General features: G+C 62.4%; 2 protein-coding genes across 4 annotated transcripts; one reads left to right on the top strand and one right to left on the bottom strand.

Annotated features, from left to right (window-relative positions):
* Positions 1-448: 448 nt before the first annotated feature.
* CCDC159 (coiled-coil domain containing 159) lies at positions 449-8,435 on the bottom strand. 2 transcript variants are annotated; one of them, XM_044995199.1, is made up of 12 exons: positions 8,296-8,435; positions 7,312-7,404; positions 6,675-6,708; positions 6,020-6,108; positions 5,505-5,586; positions 4,607-4,802; positions 3,611-3,678; positions 2,919-2,995; positions 2,515-2,621; positions 1,675-1,754; positions 1,180-1,324; positions 449-523 (listed from the first exon to the last, which is right to left on the bottom strand). In XM_044995199.1, the coding sequence occupies exons 1-11, from the start codon at positions 8,329-8,331 to the stop codon at positions 1,194-1,196; spliced, it is 993 nt and encodes a 330-aa protein (XP_044851134.1). In that variant the 5' UTR covers positions 8,332-8,435; the 3' UTR covers positions 449-523; positions 1,180-1,193. The 2 variants fall into 2 exon arrangements, with proteins under 2 accessions (XP_044851134.1, XP_044851135.1); XM_044995200.1 differs by having other exon boundaries at positions 3,641-3,678.
* Positions 8,436-8,581: 146 nt separating this feature from the next.
* On the top strand, positions 8,582-13,232 carry LOC123353736 (transmembrane protein 205-like). 2 transcript variants are annotated; one of them, XM_044995119.1, is made up of 4 exons: positions 8,582-8,658; positions 9,838-9,956; positions 10,298-10,461; positions 12,694-13,232. In XM_044995119.1, the coding sequence occupies exons 2-4, from the start codon at positions 9,857-9,859 to the stop codon at positions 12,994-12,996; spliced, it is 567 nt and encodes a 188-aa protein (XP_044851054.1). In that variant the 5' UTR covers positions 8,582-8,658; positions 9,838-9,856; the 3' UTR covers positions 12,997-13,232. The 2 variants fall into 2 exon arrangements, with proteins under 2 accessions (XP_044851054.1, XP_044851055.1); XM_044995120.1 differs by lacking the exon at positions 8,582-8,658 and adding an exon at positions 9,113-9,337.
* Positions 13,233-13,441: the final 209 nt, after the last annotated feature.

The following is a 13,441-nucleotide window of genomic DNA, read 5'->3' as shown; positions in this document are numbered from 1 at the left end:
AGCCACAAACTCTCCACACCCAGTTCATGGCGCTGGATGCGGGGGTGGGTTGGGGGGAGGGGTTTCTTCACACAGAGCAAACTGCCCGGCCAGGACGCCTGGGTTCTCTCCCTGGCTCAGGCAGGGAAGGGTGGTCTGGTGGTTAGAGCAGGAAGGCCTGGGAACAAGGACTCCTGGGTTCCCAGCTCCCTGAGAGGAATGGGGTCTAGTGGTTAGAGCAGGGGGGGCTGGGAGCCAGGACCCCGGGTTCCACCCCCAGGGCTGTGAGAGAAGAGGAGGGGATTCCACCTCCACAGGGCATCTCACAGGGAGGCCGTGAATGGTGCCTGCCAGGGACAGGAGATCCACTGTCTGGCCAGGAAACCATCCCCGCTGGGTTGGGCCCCTGAGTTCCTCCGATCTGGCCTTAGGGATTCGGGCACCACTGAAGGCCCCCAGACCCAGTCACTCCCAAGCAGCCATTTAATTCTGTCTCATCCGTAGGCCGAGTCCCGGCAGGTCCCAGGCACTCTCTGCTCTCAGCCTGGGGGAAAGAGAGGAGGGCAAATTAGCACGCTGGCCCTTTAATTGTCAGGGCACAACAGTCCCTCAGCTGCAGAGACCCAGGGGAGGGGGCAGCAGCCCTGGAAGGGGATGGTCGGACGCCTGGGTTCTCAGCCTTCCCCCACAGTGGGAGAGGGGTTGCAGAGATCGGGATTGGGTGGCCGGATGGCTGGGTTCTCAGCCATGGCCTGCTGCCCAGGGTCTGCAGAGATTGGAATGGGATGGCCGGACGCCTGGGTTCTCAGCCATGGTCTGCTGCCCGGGGTCTGCAGAGATTGGAATGGGGTGTCCGGACGCCTGGGTTCTCAGCCTTCCCGCACAGTGGGAGAGGGGTTGCAGAGATCGGGACTGGGTGGCCGGATGCCTGGGTTCTCAGCCATGGTCTGCAGAGATTGGAATGGGATGGCCGGACGCCTGGGTTCTCAGCCATGGTCTGCTGCCCGGGATCTGCAGAGATTGGAATGGGATGGCCGGACGCCTGGGTTCTCAGCCATGGCCTGCTGCCCAGGGCCTCATCCCACGGGGGGCTGCAGGCACAAGTCCCTGTGCAGGTGCGTTTCCGTGAGGGGTTTGCCCCGGTTGGCCCAGCACAGCCCAGGACCAGCAGCAGGGAGGGTGGGGGGGGAGGGGTCTTACCAGCACAGCCCCCCCTAGAGGCAGGGGCCCTCGCAGGAGCTGTGGTCTGAGCTGCTCTCCTCCTGGCACAGGCGCAGGGCTGGCTCCGCGGCAGGGGCCGGCGGGTTGGCCGAGATGGACATGCGGTGCCGACGGCTCCGACGGCCTGGCGGGGCAAGAGGGGTGGGGGGTTCTCAGTCACGGGGGAGGGCACTCGGGGGGGGGCTCCGCCCCAGGGAGCTTCGACACAGAGGGGCCAGACCCCCAGCTACTGAGAACTGACCCCCCTCGACTCCAGTGGAGCCATGTGGATTTACCCCAGCCCCACACATACACCCCCTGAAGCTCCCTACTGACATCCCCAGCCCCCCACATCCCACACCCAGCCCCCTGCCCCTCCCCCATTTCACCCATCCCCTCACACCCAGCCCCTTCCACCTCCCTGCCCCCGATCCCACACCCAGCCCCCCGACCCCCACCTCACACCCTGCCCTCCCCCCCCCCACGCCCGCTCACCTGTGACCCTCACCGCCGCCTGCCCGTCGCCCCGGAGGCTGCAGTGGGCCATGGAGTTCCGCAGGGTGTTGACGGCCGACCTGTATGGGGAGACCCCGTTAACAGATCCCCCCACTAGGCCGGGGGTGCTGAGGTGATAGTGCAGACAGACTGCAAGGGATGGGGATACCCCAGTTACGCAGGGACCCCTGAGCCAAGCCCAGCCTGGGCTTCTCTTCAGCGCCTTCTAGTGACTGATGTGTGAAAGAACATAACAACCTACTACTGCTGCCTGCTCACAGAGCTGCTCCTTTAGCTCTGGCCTATAGCCCCGCAGGGCCCAGGGTTCAAACCTGGGAGCAGGCAGGCGCGTTCACCTCAGCGGTGGGCAAAGGGAGGCCATGCAGAGAACGCTAGGGGGCGCTGTGCTGCAGGGAGCAGGGCGAGGGCTCAGTAGGGGGCGCTCTCCCTTGGCAGTCAGTGCTGATCCCAGAGCCCCAGTGTGGCGCTACGGGGAGCTGTGCTGTGGGGCGCGGGCTCAGTATGGGGCGCTCTCCCAGGCAGTCAGTGCTGACCCCAGAGCCCCAGGGTGGCACTAGGGGGAGCTGTGCCGTGGGGCACGGGCTCAGTAGGGGGCGCTCTCCCAGGCAGTCAGTGCTGACCCCAGAGCCCCAGGGTGGCACTAGGGGGTGCTGTGCTGTGAGTGGGGGCCCAGTAGGGGGTGCTCTCCCTTGGCAGTCAGTGCTGACCCCTAGTGGCTGCAATGAGAGCCCAGCGAAGGGGGTGCACAGGACAGATGGGGGGCTCCAGTACAGCTCAGCATGGAGAGGGGCTGGGGGACGGGAGCCTGGCCGCCCTTACCATATATCATTCAGCTCCTCTTTCACCGGCCGGCCATCTCTGCCTCCGCCCACGGACCCCGGGGCCCCCTCTGCGCCCGGCCCTTTGCCCTTCAGCTGCGACAGGATCTGGGGAGAGAGGGGGGCTGTTCTGGTAACTGGGGTTCCACCCGACCAGACCATTAGGGCACAGAGATCTGCTCTGCAGCTTGCGGGGCTCAGCAGGGGGCGCTCTCCCCTCACAGTCAGGGCTGGTCTCAATGCCCCAGTATGGCACTAGGGGGCGCTGTCCTGCAGGGAGAGGCTCCATAGCCGGCGCTCTCCCCTGGCAGCAGTGTGTGCCTGGTTTGTGAATGGACCACAAAGGGGGAGGAGCATCGTGTAGCCCCACCCCCTTGCCTCTTCCGCCCCTCCCCCACGTCTCACCTTTCTGCATTTCACTTGATTCTCCTGCATTTTCTTTATGCTGACGAGGTTCTTGGTTATATCATCCTCCTGATCCTCTGCAGAAGAGAAAAATCAGAGCCCCCAGTTCAGGGTTCCCCACACCCCACCCAGACCCTCCCAGAACGGGCTCCACCGCTAACCAAATGCTCCTAGTGGCACGTCTGGCCCTGCCGCCTGGAATCACTGGAGCCCAGCACTGCTCCCGCCCCTCGACTTGCAGTGGGGCCCTCAGCAGAGCGCAAGGCGCCTCCGGGCCTCAGTTTTCCCACCTGGAAAATGGGGCTGATGATGCAGACCTGCCTCCCAGCAGGGCTACAAGGCAGAGAGGACAGGTGACCCCGTGGTTAAGGCACTGGGCCTGGGAGGCAGAGATCTGGGTTTGGTTCCTTGAGAGAGTGTGGTGTAAAAGTTAGATTAAGGGGGGTGTGAGCCAGGACTCCTGGGTTCTATCCCCAGTTCTATCACTGGCTCATGGCCTGAACTTTGTGCCAGTCCCTTCCGTGCCTCAGTTTCCCCTCTGGACAAGCAAGCCAACGCTGACCCAGCTGGGAGATCCAGGGCTGGAGGGTGCTCTGGAGGGCGTACTGTGCCATGCACCCATGGGGGGGATTTTTACCCATAGCCACCTGAGGGCTGGGGGCAAAGAAAGGGATATTCTGCAGGGTACCTACTCAATTTCTGATGGATCCTCCTCATCTCACCTTGCACTGACTCCAGCTCCTCCCAGAGGAATTTCTTGCTACAGGAAGAGGAAAGTCGTCTGAAAGCCACAGGCTCCTGGCACCATTGCCCCAGGTCGGGCTGGGGAAATCTGCGGAGCAGGGGGCTTCCACCAGCAGGAGTGGTCTGGGTACCCCGCTCGGGTGATATCCTGGGCCCAGGGCAGTCAATCCGGGGGGAGGAGCTACTGAGGAGGGGGGGAGGAGCTACTGAAGAGGGAGGGGCTCCCACTGAAAATGTTCTTGGGGGAGATTTTTAAAGGTCACACAGGAATTAGGCACCTTGTGGGGCCAAGATTTCACCCCTTTCTGCTCTGAAACCACCACCACAGGTTGCGGCTGGAAGCTCCGTGACGCTCAATGTGGTAACGCCACAGGGGGGTAGGCAGGCTCCAGCGACTTGGCACCCAGCCTGAGACTCTGGATGCCTGGGTTCTATTCCCAGCCCTGCAGCTGGGACCCCTCCGTGCCTCAGTTTCCCCTCCCAGCTTTTGTCGATAGTTTTGGGGCAATGACTGTCTCTCACCAGGTGTCTGTGCCACGCTTGGCCCCACAGGGGCTATTACTGTGCGAGCAGCACTCCTATCCCATGCATGGGCAGGTGATGGGTGCACGGGGCTGCTGGGAGAGGGGCAAGTGTTGGCAGTCCGGGCCCTGGACTAGGACTCAGGGGATCCAGGTTCAACTCCCAGCTCTGCCACTGACTCCCTGTGTGACCTTGGGTGAGTTGCTGCCCTGCCCTGTGCCTCAGTTTCCCCATCTCTCCAACGGGGATAATGATCTTTCCTTTGTCTGTCTAGAGGGTACAATCTTCAGTGCAGGGCCTGTCTCATGCTCTATGACTGTGCAGGGCCCCGATCCAGTCGGGGGAGGGGTATCGGGTTCCCGGGGGCAGCAGATTTGGGAGCCCCCCTTGCTGTGGAATCAGCCCCCCATGCCCGGTCTAACCTCTCCAGGATCTCCAAGGACAGGTTCTCCAGCGAGTCCCCCCGCTGGATCATGCGGTGGTCGGGGCGCTCCAGCAGAGACTCCTGCAGCCCTTCCACCTCCTTGGCCATGGCAGCCCAGACATCCAGGATCTTCCCGTCCACCAGCCGCTCGAACATCTCCCCCTGGGCCGGGCCGCAGGCTCGGCTCAGCTCCTCTGTGGGGAGAAGAGGGGGGCTCTTTACACCCACTCAAACATTACCATGTGGATTTGAGGGGTGGACCTACTGGTGGGGGAGGAGCTATAGAGGAAGGAGGGGCTCTTGATGAGGGAGGGGCTATTTGGGGAGGAGCTACAGAGAAGGGAGGAGCTAGAGGGGTTATTTGGGGGAGGAGCTACTGAAAACGTTCTAGGCGGAGGTTTTAAAGGGGAATTAGGAGCCCAGGGGCCCTTGGTGCCTTTGACAATCCCAGCCCTTCTGGGAAATGATGGAGGCTGGGCCGGTGGTTCAGGCCCCAGACTGGGACTCAGGAGATCCAGGTTCAACTCCCAGCTCTGCCACTGACTCCCTGTGTGACCTTGGGTGAGTCGCTGTCCTGCCCTGTGCCTCAGTTTCCCCATGTCTACAATGAGGATAACGCTCTTTCCTTTCTCTCTCTCTATGGTGAAATGTTCAGTGCAGGACCTGTCGCTTGCCCTATGACCGGGCAGGGCCCCGTTCTTGGTCGGAGGGGTCAGGGGCAGGGAACCATGCAGCGCCTGGCACAACGGAGGCCCCGATCTTGGTCCGGGGGGGGGTGTCTATGCAGCGCCCAGCACAATGGAGCTGCCATAATCCAATGACTGGAGATAATCCCCTGGTCTGCAGAGCCCTCTGCTGGGAGAGCCGGCTCCGACGGGGACTGAACTGTGTCTCACCTTCCAGCTGCTGGATCTTTCGCTGCTGCAGGCTGCTCTCCTGCTCCAGCAGGGAGACCGAGTGGCTCAGGGCTTCGAAGGCCTGTCACAGAGACACGCAACAGAGGGGATTCATGGGCCGAGCCCTGACACCCAGCCCCGCTGCCTCTGGTTGTTTCCCAGGGCCCCTGAGTGTAGACGGAAAGGGAGCTGGGCTGGAGAGACAGTGGGGTTTAGCGCATGGGGCACCAGGCTGGGTGACAGGACACCACGGTTCTAGTCCCAGTTCTGGACTGAACTTGCTGGGTGGCCTTGGGCAAATCGCTTTGCTGCTATGTGCCTCAGTTTCCCTTCCCACCTTTTGTGTGTTTACATTGTAAGCTGGAGCAGGGACTGGGCCTCATTACGTGTCTGGGCAGCACCCGGCCCAATGGGGCCCTGATCCTGGTCGAGGTCTGTGCAGCGCCCAGCCCAGTGGGGAATCCTAGATGCTACCGTAATGCACACAACAAATCCCCTCTCCCTGCTGTGGTTACCTTTGCCTGGGCATGGAGTTGGCTTCTGATGATCTCCAGCTCATTTTTCAGGATCTTCTGGGAATCTGGGAGCATCGCCTGGATCATCCCTGCCACAGAGCAAAGGCGGCTGGGGGTGAGTGGGGAGCCGGAGCTGGCATGGGGATGGAGCCCGAGGAAGGACTTAAAAACATGCGGAGCCTGCTTCTCTGTGCCACCCTGGCTCTGCACTGGCATAGGGGGAGATTGGGGTACACTGCGCTGTGGTTGTTTTCTGCTCCCCAGGGGCCCATGGACGAGGCCGAGCACGAGTTAGAGCAGCCCCAAGGCTGCTCTCCCTAACACCGGTGTCTTGACCAGGTCCCCCCTCAATCCCACAGCATGCCCTCCTCCCCCCCACCCCGGCTTGGGACATTGCCCCTCAGCCTGACCCCAAAGCCAGCTCATCTGCCCCCTAATGGGGTCCACCCTGGCTCCTCCTACCACCCCCCCCTCAGGGCCAGGAAGCCAGGCTCCCTCCCCAGAGGGCATCCCACCCCACTGCCCACTGAGGAGGGGGTGTGTCTTGGCTGGCCACGCCCACTCGCTGCCCTCCAGGTCTAGTGACCCCCGTCCGCACAAAGGATCAGCCAGGTCTGCCCCCTGCCCCCATCACGGAGGTGGGATCGTCTCTCACCATTTGTCTCGAAGGCCTCCGTCTCCAGCTGACTCTGCAGGGAGGGGATCAGAGGGGGCGTCAGCCTGTACCCACAGCACCACTCTCCCCGTTAGCCCCTGCGAGCTCGGCGTGGGGGGGGGTAGAGATGATTGTCTAGGGGTCTGAGTGATGGACTCAGCCCATGGGGATGAGGCTGGGAGTGGCTCAGGTGTGTGGGGGGTGAATCCTGTGTCCTTGGGGGGGGGACAGGGACCCCATTATCATTGACGCTCAGGCCCCTTTATAGCCGCTCTGGGAGCACAAAGGGGGTGGGAAGAGGCCCCCCCCGGAGTATCCCTCTGGGCAAGGGGCCTCCCGGCTGGTGTGAAAGCAGAGTAAGGGGGGCGGGATCGGGGGCATGCCCAGAGCTTGGCCATTCCCTGGGCAGGGCACGAATTAGAGCAGCCTCGAGGCTGCTCTCGATGTCACTGGAGACAGAAAGAAGAGCAGCGCAAAGAGGGTTTAGAGCCATCACCCTCTGTCTGAGCCCCAAACTAGGGAGTGGGGTGATGGGGAGCCAGGCAGACTCAGAGCCCCGGCACGATGGGGTCTCCGGGCTTTCCAGCGGCAAGGACCAGGATTCTCTTTCCGTTCCCAGTGGCGCGGAGTCGCTTACCAGCCCTGCATTGCTGCTGGCCCTGGATAAGTAGCAGCTGGGTGCATTGCCCCTATTCTTGTCCTCCTTGGAGACTGTGATCAAAGTGGTCTCCTGGAAACAAAGGGGGAGAATTCAGCTACCCACATACCCCCGTCTACCCCTCCCCCGGGAAAGGGGGGGTATCCGCTCGGCTTGGCAATGGAAAGGGGATGCTGCATTGCAACCTGCCTCCCTGCAGAGATGTCTGCCTTGCAAAATCAACACACCATCATATACAGGGAAGCTCAATTCACCTGCAAAGGGCCTAGACTGGAATAGTAGGGGGCTGTGGGTCAGGAATGAGGGGTACTGGCAAAGCTGGTGGGTGGGATACCAGGGTTGATGGGCCCCTGGTCTGACCTGGGGCTAGGAGGCGCGATACCAGGGTTAATGGGCCCCCAGGGGGTGGGATATTGGGGTTGATGGGCCCCCAGTGGGCAGGGTACCAGGGTTGATGGGCCCCTGGTGGGTGGGATACCAGGGTTGATGGGCCCCCAGGGGGTGGGATATTGGGGTTGATGCTCCCCCAGTGGGCAGGATACCAGGGTTGATGGGCCCCCAGGGGGTGGGATATTGGGGTTGATGCTCCCCCAGTGGGCAGGATACCAGGGTCGATGGGCCCCTGGTGGGTGGGATACCAGGGTTGATGGGCCCCCAGGGGGTGGGATATTGGGGTTGATGCTCCCCCAGTGGGCAGGATACCAGGGTCGATGGGCCCCTGGTGGGTGGGATACCAGGGTTGATGGGCCCCCAGGGGGTGGGATATTGGGGTTGATGGGCCCCCAGTGGGCAGGATACCAGGGTCGATGGGCCCCTGCTCTGCTCCACCGCAGCGATCCCTGTTCCCCCCGGATCTGGGCAGGGGCGGGTGGGTCGCCCAGTGGGTCTGTGCGAGGGCCGGCGCTGCCCGCCTGGGGCCGGGGTGATGAGCTGGGTCGGGGCTCAGCCCGGCTGCCCTGGTACCTTGGTGGTCAGGACCTGCCCCTTGAGCGCATCCATCGCCTCCGGGTCTCTGCCCCGCTGCCAGGGGCCCACGTGGACCCCAAAGCGCGCGGGGGGGGGGGGAACAAGGGGGGCGGGGTTTGACCCCTCCAGGCCGCCCCACCCCCCATGTAACAAAAACAATCACAAAGGCCAAGGGGCGTGGCTTTCTAGCCCCACCCCCTGCGTGATCTCATCCCCCCCCTCAGTCCCTATTGGCCTGGAGCTCCCCTCGCGAGGTGATTGGGCAGGAGCCGGGAAGGGGGTGGAGCCTTGAGGGCAGGGGGCGTGACCAGAGCGACGGGACAGCTGAGCCCGGGCCGGAGCAGCCCGCGGGCGGGGCAGGTAGGGAGCCGACCCCCCCCCCGCCCCGATCTGTGCACGGGGGAGGGGGAGGGGGCGGGGTGTGGGGGGGACAGGCAGGAGTGGGGCAAAGAGAAGAGCCGAGAGCACGTGTGGGGCCGGGGGAGCAGCCACGCGGGGCTCCCGTGGGTCCCTGGCTTGCCCGGTTGGCTCGTGTGGGGCCCCGAGGCTGGGCAGGGACTTTGCCCCCCCCCCTGGCGATCGTGTGCAAGGCTGGGAACCTCCCGGTTCCCGACCCCACGCTCCTGGGCGCTGCTCCCAGCCCTGGCCGGGGGGGCGGGGCAGGACTCCTGGGTTCCCTGCCCAGCTGTGTGGCTGGCTCGCCAAGTGACCTTAGCCCAGAGGCAGGAAGGGAACCCAGGCGTCCTGAGGCCCCCACGACGGGTCTCCCTAGATCTGTCTGTCGTGCTACGCCCCCCCCCACCCCCTCCCCCCGACGATTCTAGGGGGCAGGGCGGGGCAGCGTCTCTCTATCTGGGCCATTGGCCGTGGGAGCCATGATCCTACACCAGGCTTCTGCCCATCCCCGCCCCCCTCCCCACCCTTATCTCCACTCCCCAGCCCCGGTGCTCTCCTGTACCAGCGCTGACTGAGCCCGGCCTCCCTGCTGTTCTAGCCCCCGGCTGCTCCGCCATCTTCACCCCCCTCTCGGGTCGGTTTTGTAAGTCGTTTAATTGCTCCGTGCCTCAGTTTCCCCACCTTTACATTGGGTGGGATGACCTTGCTGGGAGGGGAGTGTGGTCTAGCAGCTAGTGCCGGGACTGGGACCACCTGGGTTCCAGTCTCCCAGCAGACCAGTGGCAGAGCCGGGAGCTTCCCTGCTCTGTGCCTCAGTTTCCCCATGTGGGATATGGGGATAATCGTGACGTGCTTTGAGATCTCTGGCTGGGAAGAGCTCAGGAGTGTTTTATTATTTGTCTGTTTAGACTGAGCTCTTAGGGGCAGGGATCATCTCTTGCTGTGTCTGTGCCGCGTCCGGCACAACGGGCCCTGATCTCAGCCAGGATCAGCCCCAGGGGCCCTGATCTCGGCCCGGGGCCTGCCCAGGATACCTCACCTATGCGTGGTCTCGTTACTCTGCAGTGACCCAGAGAGCGCTGGGAATGGCCGTCCCTGCCCCCCAGAACTCATTGTGGGGTCTCCCCACCTCTCTGCCTCCAGGTCTGCAAACGCAGCCGAGATGCCGCTGGAAGGGGAGCCCAGCAGCCTGGCTAAAGTCGCTCAGCTCTTCATCCTGTCTCTGGCCTGGGGGATGCAGATATGGGTCACCTTCATCTCAGGTGGGATGTGCTGCCTGGGTCTCTGGGAAGGGACCCTCTGGCTCTCAGAGCTGGGAATAGAACCCAGGAGTCTGACACCCAGCCCCTCCCCTCCCGTAACCATTAGACCATACTCCCTTCTTAGAACCAGGAGTCCTGGGTCCCTGCTCTAACCACTAGACCCCACTCCTCTCCCAGACCCGGGGTAGAACCCAGGTGTCCTGGCTCCCAGCCCCATGGCTCTAACCACTAGACCCCACTCCCCTCCCAGAGCCGGGGTAGAACCCAGGCGTCCTGGCTCCCAGCCCCATGGCTCTAACGCTCTCTGCGTGCCTTGATTTCCTCCTCTCTCCTTGGCTTAGGGTTTGTGCTGATCCGGAGCGTGAGCCGACACACCTTCGGCCTCGTCCAGAGCAAGCTCTTCCCCTTCTACTTCTACACCCTGGTGGCCTGCGCCTTCCTCAACCTCTCCATCTTCGCCTGCTACCACCCCCGAGAGCTGCTGAGCAGTGGGGAGACCCTGCAGGTACCATCGAGGGGCCAGGCACAGCCCCGGCCCCTCGTGAGCCGCCCCCCTCCCCTCGTCGGGCGGGTGGGTCGGTCGCACCACTTCGCGTCAGCTCCCTGCCATCGGTGACTTCCAGGGTTAGCTGAGAATGGGAAAGTGGTTAAAGTGCTGGATGCCTGGGTTCTGGGAGGGGAGTGGGGTCTAGTGGTTAGAGCAGTGGGGGCCTGGGTTTCAGGAGGCCTGGGTTCTGCCCCTGGCTCTGGGAGGGGAGTGAGGTCTAGTGGTTAGAGCAGCAGGGCCTTGGTGCCAGGACGCCTGGGTTCTATTCCTGGTGTTACCAGCGTTGCCCATTACTTTGGGGTACGCTCATTTATTAGGGTCACTCTTCTGGGGTGGGTGGGGGTCTGTAATTCTATCAACGTGCTGCTTCTGTCATTTGTGTTCTCACATGGAGCTCCGCTTCTCCCTGCTGCGAGTCCCCTCCCAATGGAGCTACCCTGCAGGACCTCGGTTCCCCCGGGCTGAGTTCCTCCAGCCCCAGGATCAGACCAACACACCCACACCCACATGAACAGAGCCCGTCTGAGCGGACCGGCACTCCCAAGCCAGCCCCTTATATGTCCCCGGCCTGAGCAGGCTGGGCCGAGCAGCACCTCCAAGCTGCCACCCTCGTATATCCCAGGTTCAGCACGTCCCTGTCCCCACTGTCACGTTACAATTGTCCTGGTAGCAACCCGCTGGATGAGCAAACCCCACCGGATTTTGGGGCACTGCAGGGATCTTTAGCTTGGGTACGAGGAGCGTTGCTGCAGAGCGAATGGGGAAACCAAAGAAACGCCCACGAGGGGGAGAGAGAGAGACGCAACCGGCTTAATCATGAAAGTTATTTATTGCCAGGTAATAACCAGGCGGGAGCCAAGCAAACAAAGCAGTGATAATATTAAATCGAACTTACGCTTGACTATAAAAGTCAGCTTGAGAAAACGATAATTTGAGGTGGCCTGAGACGGAGCCAGAATTTACCAATGTACGTTGCCAAAGAGCCACAGTAATAGATCAGCAGCCCCCCATCCGCTCTCCCCCCGCCGCTCCCAGTGCCTCCCTCCCACCCACCCGCCGATCAGCACCCCCCCTCCTTCCCCGCACCTCCCGATCAGCTGTTTCCTGGCGTGCAAGAGGCTGTGGGGGCGAGGAGGAGGAGCGAGGGCGCTGCAGGCTCAGCGCAGGGGGCCACCCCTGTTATAACTGGTCGCACAAGTCAGGGTCAGAAGGTTATACCCAGAGCTGGGGTGTCACCACTCCAGGTGGTAGCTGAGGGTCCGGAGTACTGGAGACAGGCAGAGCCCCCCAGCACAGTCAGTCAGGAGAAGCTGAAGTCCCAGTGGAACTGATGCAGAGTTTGGATCCAGGCATCAGAACACCCAGGCATCCAGAGCATGGGGAGGGGGGTTTTGTAGAGAAACAACCACGGTTCAAGGGAGAACACTAGACTTGTTTGTGTGTGAACAAGGGAGAATAGCAACGTTGCTTTGTTCAGGCTAGACACGGGAGCGGCTCACGCCTGGCTTTGGGCGGTGACCCTTGGAGGGAGCTCACAAAGCAATTAAGGAGTTTCACTATTTTGGATACCAATGGAGAATTTATTACTAGAATTGGGCTGATCACTGCTGAGCTGGGGGTGTGCTGGCGTGGGTCCATTAACATGTGCAGCAGAGATCCCCCATCATGCAGTGCGTCCCTGCTTTTCTGGCCCCAGAGTTCCCTGCGGTTCTTGCTTTGGAATCTCTGTTCTCCGTTCTGTGTGCTCATGGAGGTGCCTCCTTGTCCCATCTTTGATGCAAATGAGGCCAGGGGAGTTTCCTTAATCCCATCCCCCTTATCCCAGGGGTTTAGGGGTGTCTCCCATGGCCTTGTCAATGCTCTTTGTAAGTCTTTCTTCTGATGGGTTTTGGTTTAAGCAGAGGCTGGGGGTGGGGGCTGGGTCTTTCGTGAGTCAGACAGGCTGGATGCTGCACCCGGGTTCCCCAAGAACACAGAGCTGCTAGGTAACACTGGCTGTGGGAGGGGAGTGAGGTCTAGTGGTTAGAGCAGTGGGGGCTGGGTGTCAGGATGCCTGGGTTCTATCTCCAGCTTCGTCCGTTCAGTCTGTCAGACCCCATTCGCCTCCCAGAGCTGGGGACAGAACCCAGGCGTCCTGACACCCAGTGTCCCATGCCACCATCCCAACCATCTCTCTGTTTCCTCCCCCAGGGCTCGCTCTACTTCGTCTGCCTTCTCCTGGCCAGTGTTAATGCCCTGGGCTTGTCCCCGGCCACCACGGCAGCCATGTTCCAGTTGCAGGCCATCGAGCGGGAGCACGGCCTGGGCGGGGAGGTGGGACTGGCGGCCCGGCGTGAGACGTACCAGCAGCTGCGGGAGAGGGACCCCAAGTACCAGGCCGCGCGGCAGACGTTCTTCAAACGCCACGGCCTGTCGACCCTCTGCAACCTCGTCTGCCTTGCCTGCAACGGAGTCAACCTGCTGTGCATGGCGCTGCACCTCAGCAGCCTGTAGGCGGGGGCCCTGCCCGCGGGGAGGGGGCAGCGGCATTGTCGTTGGGGGGCGGGGACCCACTCACTAGGTGGGACTTGATTGAGCGAGGGGCTTGGCAGTCCCTGCCCCCACCGGGGTCTGATTGGTGTCGCTTTCTAAGCCTGTATCCCACGTCTGGCACCAGCTGGATGTTCATGTGTTGGGCGGGGCGGGGGACGCAACCGACTTGGTGACTCAGCAGTGCTTTTCCCTGTTCTCTTCCCTGCTCTGGGAGGGGAGTGGGGTCTAGTGGCTAGAGCGGGTGGGGGAGGGGAGGTGTGCTAGGGAGCAGGACTCCTGGGAGGGGAGTGGGGTCTAGTGGGTTAGAGCAGTGAGGGGGCTGGGAGCCAGGACTCCTGGGTTCTATCCCCAGCTGTGGGAGGGGAGTGGGGTCTAGTGGCTTAGAGCAATGGTGGGGGCTTGGAGC

Source organism: Mauremys mutica, chromosome 20 (genome assembly GCF_020497125.1).
Source record: "Mauremys mutica isolate MM-2020 ecotype Southern chromosome 20, ASM2049712v1, whole genome shotgun sequence".
Lineage (NCBI taxonomy): Eukaryota > Metazoa > Chordata > Testudines > Geoemydidae > Mauremys > Mauremys mutica.
The sequence above is the reverse complement of the archived record's forward strand: the minus strand, read 5'-3'. Positions and strand labels throughout refer to the sequence as shown.